General features: G+C 39.4%; 1 protein-coding gene across 1 annotated transcript in view; it reads left to right on the top strand.

Annotated features, from left to right (window-relative positions):
* Nucleotides 1-6315: 6315 nt before the first annotated feature.
* The window catches only part of TRUB1 (TruB pseudouridine synthase family member 1), a 29686-nt gene continuing 19296 nt past the window's right edge, over nt 6316-16705 (top strand). The window contains exons 1-3 of the mRNA XM_061193056.1: nt 6316-6615; nt 9864-9962; nt 15994-16049. Coding sequence (XP_061049039.1) covers nt 6336-6615; nt 9864-9962; nt 15994-16049 — 435 coding nt within the window. The 5' untranslated portion in view covers nt 6316-6335. The remainder of the gene's footprint in view (nt 6616-9863; nt 9963-15993; nt 16050-16705) is intronic.

Raw genomic sequence — 16705 nt, 5'->3', positions numbered from 1 at the left:
GGCTGCAATGGGTCTTCGTTGTTGCGTGCAGGCCTTCTCTAGTTGTGGTGAGCGGGGGCTACTCTTGGTTGCGGTGCGCGGGCTTCTCATTGCAGTGGCTTCTTGGTTGCGGTGCGTGGGCTTCTCATTGCAGTGGCTTCTCTTGTTGCGGAGCACGGGCTCTAGGCTTCAGTAGTTGTGGCGCACAGGCTTAGTTGCGCCATGTCAGATTGCCTTGTTATTGAACTGAGGGAAGAGAGGGCAAGAGATCTTTGCAATAGGGAAAGATTTGGAGTATGAAGTACTACCTAGAGTCAGCCATGTTATCAGGACCCAATAACACCTCCCTCATTCCAGACATAATACTTTTTGTTATTGCTTCCAAGATTATATTTACTATTTACATTTACATTTACTATTCATATAAAGTTTATAATGCACTCACGTAAGGCTAGATATAGACTGAAATCCCTCCAATTTTTTCATTTAGGTTGATTCTAAATCATGTTTTCTATGACTTGTCCTCGAAAATTGGTTTTTAGCATCTATATTCTAGGACTTAATGTTCATCTCTATAGATGTTCATTTGGGGCTTCCCTGGTGGCGCAGTGGTTGAGAATCTGCCTGCCAATGCAGGGGACACGGGTTCGAGCCCTGGTCTGGGAAGATCCCACGTGCCGCGGAGCAACTGGGCCCGTGAGCCACAACTACTGAGCCTGCGCATCTGGAGCCTGTGCTCCGCAACAAGAGAGGCCGCGATAGTGAGAGGCCTGCGCACCACGATGAAGAGTGGCCCCCGCTCGCCACAACTAGAGAAAGCCCTCGCACAGAAACGAAGACCCAACACAGCCAAAAATAAATAAATAAATAAAGTAAACAATGCGTTTAAAAAAAAAAAAGATTTCTTAAAAAAACTCACAACTTCTTTTTAGTCACTACCCTGTCTCCTTAAGTAAGAATAGCTTGAAGAGACTGACAAGCAGCCATACATTAAAAAAAAAAAAAAAAAAAGTTCATTTGAATTCACCTTATCTCTCTAGTCTGTCCATTCTGATTAGTAGTCACTGAGAAGTGGTTACGTTATGGATTTTGGAGTCAGGCAAAACTGAATTCTACTAAATATAACTGCCACTTATTAGTTGTTGGACCTTCAGCAATCTGCTTGATCTTTTTGAGCCTCAATTTCCTCATCTTTACATGCAATAATACTTCTCAGGGTTGTTTGATGAGTTACATGTGGGTCAGTTATTGTGCCAATTCTGCACATTCCAAAGTAAAGACTAGCCTTTGACTGGCTACTGGGAGGTAACCTCTGAGCCCCTGGTATATCCTGCCTGATAAGGATGCTTCAGTGTGCCTGAGGCCTCAGGCTACAGTGAATTAGTCTGACCTCTGGAAGGCTGGAGACTGAGTAGCTAAGGGTCAGTCATACAGGCACTGTATGTCTGCATAGTTGATCCCCAATAAAAACCCTGGAACCAAGGCTCAGGTGAGCTTCCCTGATGGGCAACACTTGACACAGTCTGTCACATTTCATTGATGGGAGAATTAAGAGCTGTCCTTGAGACTGCACTAAGAGAGGATAGCTGAAAACTTGCACCTGGTTTCTCCTGGGGCCTTCATCGCATGTGCCTTTTCCTTTTGCTTATTTTAACTGTATCCTTTTGCTATAATAAACCATAACCATGAGTTATTATAGCTGTTCTGAATTCTGTTAGTCCTTCTAGCAAGTCCAGTCTAAGTTTGGTCTTGGGGACCCCTGACACATCCACTTTATGCGAGCTATATACCCTCAATGAAATTATCTAACCTCACTTAATTTCATTTTCCTCATCTGTAAAATAATAATAATAATCATACCTACCTTACAGTGAAGTTCTGGCACCCAGCCTACACTTTATTTTCTCCACAAGCGTAACTTGAGAGTTACTATAGAAATTCCAGGAAAATACAAAGTGCCAGAACATAACATATATATTCAACAAAAATTGGTTCCCTTGAGTAATCTTGTTTGCAAGTTCTCATATCTTCCCTCTCCCCCCACCCCTAGATGTAACTTCTGGACTAGGAGATCTAACTTCAATTAGTGCAGGGATGTCCTTTTCCAATCTTTTTGCCCCTCATGGACATCCTCCTCCTCCTATCAACTGTTTACTCTTTTCATTTTCATCCAAAAATCATTCTCCTTGATGGAGAAGACAGGCAAAGTAGAAGCTTGGCTTGACCTTTATCAGTTATTTGCCTCAAGCAGTAAATATATCTCTCTCTTGATCTTCTTTAAAAGTTCCATTTTATTTTCTTGTCTCTGGTATTTTTTTCCTGTTCCCAATGAGACTTTTCTGGCCTTACTCTTACATATTTGTGATACTTTTTAGTATTTATCTTTTATTTTCTGCCCTTCCTCTAAAAAAATTCTTTGCCTAATTAAAAAAAATATTTTATTGCTACCTGTTTTTCCTAATTACAAAAGAAATGTATGGTCAAAATTAAAACTTTAAAATATTTATTTCTTACAAAGTAAAACTTTCTTAGAAGTTCACCTCTAAAGAAACCACAATATATTTCCTTTATATACTTCAGCTCAGAGTACCTTGTGCAACCAACTACTGGTTTCTTTAATTATCTTACCATTTTCCTCCCTATTAGGATAATTCTCAATGGCATAAACAGAAGATTTTTTTTTTGAGAGTTTTCCAGCTGTTTCAAATTTCATACAATGAAACATACCCATCTTTTCTCTAAACGTTAAAAATCTATGCTTTTATCAAGTCCATGGTATAGATTTGGGCTTTCTCTTCTTGGGTATCAGGAGCACATTTTAAAATGAGAGTCTCGGGCTATATGGTCTATAAGTCCTCATCAAGCACTATTTTTTAAAATAAATTTATTAATTTATTTTTTACTTTTGGCTGTGTTGGGTCTTTGTTGCTGTGCGCAGGCTTCTCATTGTGGTGGTTTCTCTTGTTGCGGAGCACGAACTCTAGATGCCCGGACTTCAGTAGTTGTGGCTCGCAGGCTCTAGAGAGCAGGCTCGGTAGTTGTGGTGCACGGGCTTAGCTGCTCCGTGGCATGTGGGCTCTTCCCGGACCAGGGCTCGAACCTGTGTCCCCTGCATTGGCAGGCGGATTCTTAACTACTGCGCCACCAGGGAAGTCCCCATCAAGCACTATTTTCTGTGATTCTGTCATCTATAGAAAGTTGCACAGATGAGCAACAGTTGGAGAAGCCTTTGTAAAGAGCAGCTCTCCCAGGCACACATCCCTATAGCAAGGACCAGAGACGTGCCCCAGTGATACAACCATGGGGGAGCCAGTGACAGATTTGGAATAAAAGCTGAAAGTCTTATCAATTTTTGATTCTCATTAATTAACAATCCTTGGAGGCACATGGGTAGTTGAGGACAGCATGGAAGCTAGTCTAGAAAGCTGAAGTTTTACATAGCAGTAGGTAGTCTTATTTTGTCTTTGCTTCAGTTCCATACATATAAAATGGAGATAAAAACATCTGAGGCCACATGAGATAAGCTACACTGGGAATATACATATTTTATGTGTCCAGCACTCTACTTTTCCGGGAACTGGCGCTAATTCCCCTCTATCTACACGGTTTCTGCTGGAGCTGCCATGTTTATTCATTCCTTTATTCAACTACTATTTATTGAGTGCTATATCTGACACTATTCCAGGTCCTGGAGATATAGCAGCGACTAAAACATACGAAAATTCCTCACAGAGCTTACATTCTGATGGAGGAAATAAGACATTAAGCAAAATAAGTAAATATTTGGTATGTCAGATGAAACACGCTATGGAGAAAAATCAAGCAGGAAAATAATCAAGGAAAGTGCTGTGGTTGAGGAATGAAATTAGTGAAGTGCTATGTTCAGTAGGTGGCCAGGAGTGGCTTCATCCAGGGTATTTTTGGAGTTGGATCAAAACAGGATGGTCTAAACCAAGAATGTGGAGTAAGGAGTAGAAAAAAAGTCTGTTAGAAGCAAAAGAGAAGAACGAAAAAGACAGAAGAGAGTAGCATGAAAGGAGGATGTAGGGAGAGAGGGAGAAAAAGAGAGAACTTCCCAGGTTCTGCAAAATATTCCAGTACACTTCTGATAAACCCGTTTTAAAAAGAATCCTTCTGATACATTCTAAGCTGATATGAATCAGTTTCGGTCACTCCCAACCAAAGAACCCTGACTCACACGTATATTAAGATAACTTATAAATGCAAGGCTTGCCCAGTGTGGGAGATGTTGATTACCTCAGAAAATTAGAACTTGATGCTTCTGATGCCAATAATACAGATTTGATAGCAGAGTTGCATTAATTTTGCTGTTCCCTAGCATCCAGGAAATAAAATGTACAGGAAATACTTATTTCTTTGTTTTCTATTAATCAAATGAGCTCTGATTCTGCACTGGGCTTGTGGAAAATTCAAATGAAAGCGTTATTTTTTCACCCCTAGTTACGCCCTCCCTCCACTCCCCCAATCCGAGTCACAGCAGAATTAGGGAAGCTTACTGATGTCTAGACAACTGGGAAAAGGCTCTCTAATTTCCAAGTCATCACTGTTCAAGCCTGCTTTAAACTTTCTCTTAAAGTCCCTGGTTCTCTGCTTATATGCCAAGAGGAGAGCACAGAAATCTCACCGAGGCTAAAGGACGCTTTGCTCCCTAGGGTGTAGCCATCCCCTCTGAAGCTGAGCCACCTTCCTGGAGAAGGGAAAATCCTGAAGCAGGCTCAGGTATTCACTAATATGGGACCTGTCAATCTTTCAGTTTCTCTCTCCTGATTCTCAAAACAGTTCTCTTCTCTTCTGGCCTCCAAGGCATCCCGTGCATAATGTTTCAGTTAGCTTAGGTTTTTATAATAGACCACAAGAGTAAGTAAACTGCTTCTAGGAATTTCAGCTTTCCACCCTACAAAAACTCTCCCTCCCTTTCCCACTCCTCCACCGATGCTGGGTTTTTTGTTTTTTGGGTTTTTTTTTTTTTCTTTCTTTTTGTGGTATATTATACGTCACATAAAATTTCCCATTTTAACCATTTTAAAGTGTACAGTTCTGTGGCATTAAGTACATTTACATTGTTGTGCACCCCAAAGATTTAATAAGAGTCCGGTGATCTGATTGATTCAGGGAACGGTGGAAATATAGGAAGAAATAATTATTGTATTTAAAACGTTTTTTCGTTCTTCTTGAATGAATGGGGCAAGTTCAAATGGGGTCCCATAATTGGTGATTCTGAGTAGCTAAGAGGCATCATTAGGATAATAGATATTACTGTGAAAAAGGATGATGAGGAGAAAGGGTGGCTGTAATGAAATTTGTAGGAACAATGAAGACAAACTTTATCTGTCTCACAACACTTGTAATACCGTTTAATATATCTGAAGCAGAAGTAAAATGAAGAATTTTTCTCCACTTTGCCTTCTGCCAGGATCAGAAGAGTGTTCCTGAATTTTGTTGGGGAGTGAATAACTTCTAGAGAGGTCTCAAATCTAAAGTAAAGTTTAATTTTATGAACTGCAATAATGCCTAAGCAATGTGTTACTAAAGGATGCAATCCACAGAAGAGTTAGTATTAAATATCTTAGAATTCTTAAGAATTACATGTGAGTTGTGGGGTTTTGGGGGTGGAAAGGAGTGCATGAAGGGCATCAAAATAAGCCTACGTGATTTAGCACTGGCTTGGCCTAGAGGTTTCTTTCAGGAATTTGAAGAACTCGTATCCATTTATCTGTTCCCAAATATTTAAGTGCCTACTATGTGTGAGGCACTGGAATACAGCAGTGAACAAGGTAAACATGTTCTTTGCTCTAAAAGAGATTACATTCAGGTGTATTTTAATTCTGAACCATGAATCCAAGAGCACAATAAATTGAATAAAGCAGTGAACCACGGGAGCCGTGGTTCTTCACAAGCTGCAGCAGAAGTCAGCTTTTTTTTTTTTTTTTTTTTAGAAGTCAGCATTTTAAGTTTTCTATTCTTGGTTGCTGACTTCTGCTTAATTCTTGAAGGGGGCGGGGGGAGAGATGTGAAGAGATTTCTCGTCGAAAATATACACAGACTTGGTGTTTGGGTTCGGCAACCCCAATTACACCTGCGGCACCGAACTAACCCCACCTAAGAAGCAGGCAGAATTATACGAGAAAAACTACTCCATCACCGCCCTCGGAAGACTCAGCGACTCTCGGCCAGCACGGGAAAGCCACGGACTACAATTCCCACAAGCCCTTGCGATCCCACCCCGCCCGGGCAGCTTCGAAGCGAGGGGAAAGACTGGGGGTTGTCGGGCGCACTCCTTGTTGCGTCATTAGCGTGCGACTCCGCGATACAAAACAGGTCTGGGCTGCAAAAGTATGGCAGCTGCTGAGGCGGCGGTCGTATCGTCGTCATCCTTGAAACCAGACACAGCCCCAGTCCCCGAAAGTGCAGGAATGGCTGCAGCCACCGCCGCCACATCCTCAGCGATGGCTGCAGCCGCGGCGGTTGCGGCCAGGAGCGGATCCGAAGCCAGGGTCTCCAAGCCCGCGTTGGCTACTAAGCTGCTGTCCCTGAGCGGCGTGTTCGCCGTGCACAAGCCCAAAGGGCCCACTTCAGCCGAGCTGCTGAATCGGCTGAAGGAGAAGCTGCTGGCAGGTACTGCAGCCGGGTGGGGACCAGGCCGAGGCGAGGCGGTCGCCGTGAGAGCGGAAGCCGCCCAGAGCACACTGGGCTTTTCGCGCTCTCGTGGCTCAAGAGATAAGAGGAAGGGAAAGGGAGAACGGCCACAGTGTAAGCTCTGGACAGAAATCTGGGGCATCTCCGGCTTGGACTTGTCCTGACGTGAACTCCTGTAGCCTAGTTGGCAGTTGTCGTTCTCAAGGGAAAAAAAACAAAAACAAAAAGCAAAACCCACGCAGCCACAAATAAACCTTTGCTCTTGGGCCTGCAGACGAGTTTTCTACAATCTGATCCCTCAGAAGCCTTTTGTTTGGCTCACGGAGATGAACTCTACCCAACGGAATCACTGGGTCTCTACACCCCAAAGTTGCATTCTTAAAAATATGTTGGAAATGCGGATGTTACTTAGTTAACCAAGACTCAACACAGTGGTTTTCATATAGTGGGTGTAAGAATTATTTAGAGTCCCTTGTACAAATGCAGATTCCTAATCCTTGCCCCCCTCAGAGACTGTGATTCTGAGGGTATGGGGTATTTTTAGGAAACTGCATTTTTAAACTGTTGCTCCGGGTGATTCTGGTGTAAGTAGTCCATGGACCACGTTTTGACGAACACTAAATATAACTTGGTCACTTCTAAGAGCATTCTTTTTGTTTGTTTTGTTTGTTTCCTCATATACACTGGGAGAATATTAGAAAAGCCTGAAGGATCTCTCAGTTCATCAGTCCAGTAGATCATTTCAGACAATGGAATCAAGGAACCTTAGATTTTTTTGGACTCTTGGAATAAGCCAGACCTGTGCTAGCCTATGGAGAGGTGAGGGTGAAAGACACTGTGTCTTGCTAAGCTCATAGCAGTAATTTCTGCAAACTTTGGTGATAAAACTATTTAACTGGGTTTTCAAGGCCCTCCAGAGTTTGGCCCTGGCTTATTTCTCTATGAAATCAGTACAGGAAATTTCTTCTTTGTTTAGTGTCCCCTGGCAAATGTTACCGCCTCCCCCGCCCTTTTTACTGCAAAAGCAAAATATTCTGGTAGGAATTTGTTAATTAAAACTGACACAATACAGATTCAAATGTTTATTGGCAAAGGTACATTCCTGAAGATGTTTAATACCTGTGTTATATCTGCTTATTCTTTTGTTATACTTTCATTATACTTTTTTACCTGTAAGGATGGGTCATATACGGGATGCTGAAGGAAGGAATTACATCAAGGGCAAGCTTTGTGGTGTCATCATGGAGTTGTTTCCTTCATAGAATTGCTTTCATTTGGCCTGATTTGTTAGCTAAGCTAAGGCTTTTTTGATCCTCAAGGTAACGATTATCATTCCTTCTTTCAGACAGGTTTCTGATAGGATTAAAGCCATACCCTGGCCTTCTGGTTAATCTGCCTATCAAGAACTGAAATTCCTCTTGAAACTTAGTTAAAATTGATTATTTCAAGGCTGTTGCTGGACCATCTTCTGGAAGCCACTCACTCAGAAGTAGACATTCTCATTACTCTCCATTTCTATATTGCTTGTGATTGGCCTATTCTGTATTTATGTTAGCCAGACCAGGGCTTCCCAAATGCCATTCTAACTGGCTGTCAGAATTGTCTGGGAAGGTTCTCTTAAAGATACAGATTCCAGGGCAAGACATTCTAATGCCAGCCAGGTTTGACAACCGCTGATTTAGGCCACAGGCAATTGTCATGCTCTCCACTAACATTCCTTGCCTTTCCTTACATTGATTCATGTCGTACTAAAATCTCTGCTCTTCCGTCTTTTTGAATCCTTCAAGGACTAAAACATATCAGAATTTTATAGCTAGAAAAGATCTTAATAAATATTCATCCATGAATGGTACCAGTGGGGTGAACCAAATTCCAATATAGTAGAGACCGTGTGTCTTCAAACTTGAAAGAGGTAAATTTGGACACAAAGGGAAGACAGTAAATTTTAGCGCCTCCACACTCCAAGGACCGTCAAGTTAAAAACACAAAGAGTTCCCCAAAATATTTCTATGAATGCAGTACAAGAGATCCATAATGGGTTGCAAGTGAAGGTGAAGGGTTTGAAGCCTAGGCCTGGCCTTACAGATTTATGTTAAAGCATATGGTCACGTCCTTCCAAGCAGGGTGATGTTGTAATCAGAGAGTGACAATAGGACTGTGTTCCGGACTGAGTTCTGACTCAATAAGGTGGTAATTACAACCCAACTTATCCTTTGGGCCATTTAACCTGGCTTCTTCACTGTTACTCTGCCTTCCCTCCTTTCCCGTTTCTGTCCTCTCTTTTCATTTTCTTTTACTCTATTTTCCATCTTCTCTGTGTCAGTGGTAATAAGAAAGATTTGATGGGTTTGGAGGGGTACAGATCAATAGAGCTCTTCCTGCTGTTCTCTCCTTTCTCATTTGAAGCCTAGTAGCCAGTATTCTCTCAATATAATGTTACATGCCATGATGATGATAATAACAGCATATTGTTATAGTGCTTTGAGTTTCCAAAGCACATTCAGATAGCATCATTTCATTTTATTTTTTACAATAGGAATATGAGATAGGCCAGGTTGGCATCTTTTTTTTTCCTTTCTTTTTTAATACCTAAATGCTTTGGAGTATAAGTGGCAACTTAAACTGTTACCCTCTTCCCACATAACCTTTTGTTGAGATTAGCTTCTTTAAGGAGTTGAGAGTTTTGATTAGGAGAGGAGGACAGACATACAGATAGTTTGGGAACTTAGTGTTCTCAGAAGTAACCCTGTATGAGATGTACTCCCAACATTTAGGTAGCTGGAGAGACCAGCAAAGAACACCAGGGAACAAAAGAGATTTTAGAAATGAAATTGAGGACTTTAAAAACTAGCTGCCTATGTAAAAACTAACTTCTTTTCATTATTCTCTATCTACCAGCCGACTACTACCAGGAATTTACTAGATCTTTGTGGGTTCGTGTGGATATTTACCCACTTAAAAAAAATTTTTTTTTTCCTTGGAAAATGAATTCTAGTTTCTAGACAACTAATTTGGGAATACTATTTCTTTGTAATTTAGGGAGCATCTGTACATTTTAAAGTCTGTACTTTGTTAGTAATATCGTCATAATCTTAATATATTAAGTTTGTACAGTATTTTTTATTTGTTTTGAGTACTCCATCCACACTGCCTCATCCCGTATTTATGGAGATTCTACTTCATTTGTCTCAGTAATTACCTTTTTTTTGTCCCAATTACTCTTATAGAAGCTGGAATGCCTTCTCCAGAATGGACCAAGAGGAAAAAGCAGACTTTGAAAATTGGGCATGGAGGGACTCTAGACAGTGCAGCCCGAGGAGTCCTGGGTAAGAGATACGAATGGAAGTTTGATGTAACTGCCACTTACATCAGAAAGAAATATTGATTTAAGAACAGATAAAATTAACTAAGGCCATGCCATTTTCAGTCTACTTTGGAATATTTCAGATCTACTGGATTTATAGTGCCATCTTCTCAAGAAGCCCTTGTATCATTTGGCACAGGGTATAGAAGGCTGTTAGAAATAGCCCCTTTTATGTCTGGATGGACTTTGAGAAAGGGTTTGTATCTGTGCAGAAGAGAGTTAACACAGCAGGCCTGAAATCACATCTTTAGAAAGGCCTGCTTGCATCTGGGGACTTGGATTTGGTTGTGTTCCCACCCTTTTCCATCCGATAAGGATGGGTTTACTGTGCCTTGACTGTTGGTGTGAACAGTGTGGTTTATGCTAAACGCCTGCTTTCTATCTTGGAATCGGGGATTTTGTCCCACCATGCAGGCAGACGGTGTCTGGGTGACCATTCCTCTCATCCCCTCCAATAAAAACTTTGGGTGCTGAGTTTCTGATGGGCTCCCTTGAGCAGGAACATTGTACACATGTTATTCCTTGTTGGATTGTTGGAGGAAGGAATGTGCTCAAGGGTCCCCCCTCATAAGAGGGAGAGAGAATAAGGAACCTGAGCATGGATTTTCTCCAGTGTCTTTACCCTTAGGATACAGCTGTGTAACCTTAGGATGTCACTGTAGGTAAATCTTAGCCATGGATGAATCTTCCAGGGTGGGATAGTCTTGGGGACTCCTGACAAGGTATATGGCTCTTTGTTCTGCCTATATCGAATCTAACTCTGACATTAGCTCTCTTGAGAAGGCGAACCTTATAGTTCTTCAGAGGAAGTCACTTTGTCTTGGGGACATTAGTTCAGTGTCTTATTGCATGTGGAGGAAAATTGATAGAATTGATTGAGGGGAGAAGAGTCATTTATCCTTTTTTCTTCCATCCTTTTTTTTTTTTTTTGCATCTAGTAGAGGTTCTAAAGTCTATCTTTATAGACTGCTAAAGTGTGTATCCACAGGACAGAGTATGTTCTTAGAAACTTTTTTGTAACTGTATCCACAGTCACAGAAATACATATGTTGGGATTCTCCCTATCTCCCCCTTCCCCACATACTAGAAAAAAACTTTTATGGAACAATACTTACCTTTTTACATGCCCTGGTGTTTTATATTTTATTGTATTCCATTTTTTTAAAATGTTGATCATAATCCAGTAAATTGATTTCATGCTGCCCTAATGGATTGTGACTCATGCTTTGAAAAATACTGTGCTACATGATCCAATCCATTTTATTAGAGCTAAAATTAGATACAAATAAAAACAAACCTGATCTAAGCTAGCCAAAGGAAATGAATGCTTACTTAGAAGAAAAGGATAAAATTGGTGAATAAAATTGTATTTTTCAAGAAAATTAGAAGCAGTTTATGATTTTGCATTTTCTGAAATTACAGATTTTATTTGATGCATGTTGACAAAAACATCTTTACCTGAGGTAAAATAGAAAAAAAACACATGGAAGTTCATTTTCCTGAATTAGAGAACTTGAATGGGCAAATTCTGACACCTTAATTACTGTTTCTTACCATAACTAATAATAATCATTTATTGAGCACTTATTGTATGTGAGGTCCGTCCCATAGTTAGTGGCAAGGTCAGGAGCTGAACCTGGACCTGCTCAGTTTTAAAGTCTCTGTCCTAACCTGGGATGGCAAATACCTGGCACTCCTGCCTTTGTTCCCTGCTCCCCATGTCCATAGCAGAAATTACCAATCAATCACAGCATTCTCTGCCATTGGTTCTAGAAGTGGCTTCAGGATTCTTATCAGTTCAGCTCTTCTAGAGTTGAAGCCTATTTGTTATAACCTTCTGTTTTCTAAGGCATAAATCCAAGAAGAAAGAGGATAAAATGTGCTGCTGTGATAGGCAGAATAATGGCCCCCCTAAAGATGTCCATGTCCTAATCTCCAGAACCTATGAATATGTTAGGTTACGTAACGAGGGGGCATTAAAGTTGCACATGGAATTAATGTTGTTCATTAGTTGACTTTAAGAGATATCCTGGAATATCCTGGTGGATCCAGCGTAATCAGAAGGGTCTTTAAAAGTGGAAGAGGAGGCAGAGGAGTGTCAAAAAAGATGTGGCAATGGAAGCAGAGTTTGTAGTGATGAGATTGCTGGCCTTGATGAAGAAGGGGGTCATGAACCAAGGAAGATGAACAGCTTCTAGAAGCTGGAAAAGGCAAGAAAACTCCTCTAAGAAGGCTCCAGAGAAAGATTCTCCCCTAGGGCCTCCAGAAAAGAATGCATTTGTGCTGATACCTTGATTTTTACCGTAGTAAAACCCACCTCAGACTTCTGACCTCTAGAACTGTAGGATAATAAGTTTGTTTTGTTTTAAACCACTATGTTGGTAATTTATTACAACAGCAATAGGAAACTAATATACCCATCTATTATAAATTGCTTAAAATGGAAACTAAGTTTTTATACACCGTTTTAGAAGTTATTTTTTAACTTTAGAGGTTAGAAAATTACAGTGAAAAAATTTAGAAAATACAAAAAAAATAAAGTTGAAAATAAAACGTATACATTTTCTACCTTCCAGCAATAATCACTGTTAACATTTTTGTTATATTTCTTCCTAGCTTTTTGTCTATGCAGAATTTTTAAGTTGAGCTGTTTTACTGTATATGTACATTGTATCCTTTTTTTACTTAACATCATAACATAGCATTTTTTCATGTTAATTAAAAATATTTGTAAACACGATTTTTTCTTTTTTTAGACTTTATTGAGGAATAATTGACCAATATAATTGTGTATGTTTAAAGTGTTGAAATCATATCAAGTATCTTCTCCAGGCACAGTAGTATGAAACTAGAAATCTATTACAGGAGGAAAACGATATTAAATAACACACTTCTGAATAATCAGTGGGTCAGGGAAGAAATCAAAAGGGAAATCAAAAAATATCTTGAGACAAATGAAATGCAAATACAACATATTGACACTTACGGGATGAGGCAAAAGCAGTTCTAAGAGGGAAATAAACATTATTTTTAATGGCAACATCATGTGATGTCATATTGATTTAACCATTTCCTTATTTGAGGTCATTGGAGGTTATTACCAGTTTTGTTAGTAGGACTGATTTTGTAAGGATCATCTTTATGAATAAAACTTCCTCTTTGTTTTGGATTATTAAGATAGATTCCTGGAAGTGGAAAGATACTGGTCTTTTAAGGTGATTGCAAGGGTCTTGGAGAGTTAGATAAATGGCAGTAGAAACTTCCAACTGCAAAATGCTTTGGAATTACATGTGTAATAGACTTGCTGGCCCTAAAGTGACTCTCATCATAAATAAATTCAATGATTTGAGAATAGAGTATTAGGACATTTGTATAGGTTTGGAGATAGTGGCTTTTTTTTTTTTAATAGAGAAACATCTGCGCACAGAAAATTTGGGAGATAGAGTAGTAATTGTGAGACAGTACTTGGAAAGTCCTGGTTTTCATTCATTCTTCTAATTCTGCACACTTTTTCAAACTGTTGTGTATTTGCTTATGCTTTTCCTCTCAGATAAACTGCTCACCTCTGTCTTCTTTAGTTGTAGAAATCCTACTAACCTTTCCTGATTTGGTTAAAATGCTGTCTCCTACATGTGAAGCCTGCCCACTTGCTTTTTTATATTGCTAATGTAAAACTTCACTGTATTCTTTGTTTTTGTTAACTCCCTGAGGGCTAAAACCAGGTCTTATTTATTTCTGTACCTATACAATAAAATTTTGAATGGTTGAGTGGGAAAAAGCTGAATAAAAATTCTGTCCCATAAACTGTCCCTTGAATGAAAAGCTGCTGGTTGGCTAGGTCTCAACTCCAGTTAATTTTTCTATATACCACTTCTGTATTAGTCTTCCTAAAATTCTGCTTTCACTAATCACCTAACTTCGATGGGCCTTGGTCTTCTTGGATATAAAATGAGAGGGTTAAGCAGGGTAACTCTAAGATGCCGTCTTGTTTCATTCTGGATCACTGAACTAGCAGAGAAAGCATCGTCAGTCCAGCATTTAAACCATGATAGAATCAAACACATCAGCCTGCTCTTAAGACACCCTGCACTCTGGTTGAGAAAACCCACTGTGCTCATCCTTGTATCTGAGAATTTGTCAGTTTGTTCCTTCTTTAGAACATGCTTCTCTCTTGTCTGCATCTTCAAATCCTGTACATCCTTTAAGCGCTAACTCACACTAAATGCTTGAATGAAGCATTCTGGCCTCTGGCCTCTGTAGCCATTTAGAGTGCTCCCTCCTTTGACCTCCTACAGCAGTTAATTCTCTCTGTGTTCATTTTGACACAATCATATACTGTTGTATTGTTATTTAGAGTTATTCGCTCATTAATTCAGGCAACATTTTTTTGAGCACTTGCAGTTTCCCTTATCTGTATTGTATTTTCCCCACAAGATTATAAGCTCTTTCAAAGTCAGGAAATGTGCTGTTCCATTAAAAGTGTTCTTCTTGGGATTGAGTGCATGGGAGCTCCTTGCAAAATATTGATTGGGGATTCTTGAATGGGATAAAATTGAATCGAATCTTTTATTATTGTACAAAGTTTTTGCCTCAGCAGCAGCTGCTGTTATTTGAAGAGTGCTATGCTCAACAGAGGATCCTGAAGGCAGACAGTTTTTATGTTGGTCCTTGAACCAATATGCCTGTCAGAGAAGCCAAGAGGGGTGGGGGTTTGGCATGGACTTTATGAAGGAGTTGGGATGTGAGCTGTGTTTCAAAGGATGGACTTTGAATACTTTACTAAGGAGTTGGTACTGTAGGCATTGGGACCCTATTGAGGATTGTTTGGGGGCTTTGTGCAGTATAGGTTTTCAGAAATGGTATGAATTGGAAGAGGAAGGGATACGATGTAGAATAGCTAGGTGTACAGTATATAGGCTGATTTAGGCTGGTGGCAGTGGGAAGAATGCCTAGATGAGTAAGGTGGCAGGGAGGATGAGAGGAAGGGGTCTGCTGTCAGTCTGGTTTGAACTTTAACTCCACCATTTACTAGTTGTGAGATGCTGGGCAAAGATCTTAGTCTCTCCATGCCTCATTTTCCTCACCCATCAAATAGGGATAATTGTATTATCTTTCAGGGTTGTTATAAGGATTAAATGAGCTAGTGAATGGAAAACATCTAGAGTAGAATTTGATTCATAGTAAACTCAGTGAATCTGCTATAAATATTCATGATAATTCTTTTAGCTTGCCAGTCGTTTCTCCTTGTTGCTTATAATTCTGAATTGTGGTGGTTATATTGTGTTCTTTTACAAAATTGTATCCATTAATGAGAAATACTTCAATTCTTACAAAAATTTGCTTGCTATTAGGTGAAGAAATGATTATGTCCTCTCATCCTCGGCTGGTGAAATGTGTTGTCATAAGGATAATGTTTGAAATTGAGGAGACATGTGAGCCATTGTACTTTGTGTATGGCCTACACGAACATACACTCTCCAGGCTCTCATTTTACCCTGTATTCTTTTTTGTGTTGGGTTGATTTGTTGTTTCTGTTTTCTTGATTGTATACTGCTGGGCACTAATCATCTTTAAATGGTTCATTAGTTATGATGATGGCTTTTGCTTTGTTTAATAATGAACTCTGTCAAATATTTTATCATACCAAGATTAATTGTACCATGTATTTTCACTGATGCCCATATAAAATTCCAGTGAGTCCTTTGAGGTTTTTCCAAAACTTTTTGTTATCTAATTGTCTGGATTGAGGTTTCTATTATGTTTCACATTTCAGAAAAGGAAAAAAAGTCTCCCACCCCCACTTCAGAATTTCTTACTTGCAGGACAAGTTCAACCGATTGGAGTAATAGGAGCCCTCACATTATGCTAAATAAATGGTTTTCCAACTGTACATTACATATGCCAGGAAATTATGACCAATGTATGTCATAAAACATTTTTAAAACCTAGTTTTCACAATAGAGTGTCATGATATTTCTTTCTTTGATTTGTAGTGGTTGGAATTGGAAGGGGAACAAAACTGTTGACCAGTATGTTGTCAGGGTCCAAGGTAAGAATACTGGAATGGTTCTGTTTTTCTTCAATGTTTTCTTAATGACCTATGTGTTGGATTTTATCAGTTAAAAAATAAGCTGTATAAATTGCATGAATGAGCTTAAAAAATAAGCTGTATAAAATGCATGAATGAGTGTCAACACTGAGTTATTAATCACAATGTCTATAATCATGATATCTGAGATTCAAAATATTGAGACTATAAATTCATGATTGAAAAACAAATTTGACTCATAGAAGCAAAACTTTTGTGATGCCCATAATTTAAACGTACATATTTAGGTTTTTTTGGTTTTGTATAATCGTATTTCTTAAATGAAAGGGAACTAACAGATCATAAATTCTACCAGAAGATTTTTTTAAACCTTGGAATTTTTGTAGAAGCAATACCATTTTGTAAACCATGCAATTTCCAGCAAAAGATATGCTTTGTTCAATGGTTATAAAATGTTTACTAAATAAAAGAATGGGGCCTCTTTAAGATGATGTTACATCATTCCTTGACTAAATCCGAAAGCATCTTTCGAGGCATTTGCTAGGAGAGGGAGGAGGGGTTAGGCAGAGGCAGGAGAGGCTCTAAACCTGTTGAGTGAGAACCCTCATCTAAATAGCAGGGGAGCCCTAAGACAAGTCTAGATGTCAGTGTTTGAC

This window comes from Eubalaena glacialis, chromosome 1, assembly GCF_028564815.1.
Source record: "Eubalaena glacialis isolate mEubGla1 chromosome 1, mEubGla1.1.hap2.+ XY, whole genome shotgun sequence".
Classification (NCBI taxonomy): domain Eukaryota; kingdom Metazoa; phylum Chordata; class Mammalia; order Artiodactyla; family Balaenidae; genus Eubalaena; species Eubalaena glacialis.
This window is presented reverse-complemented; position numbering and strand designations above follow the sequence as displayed.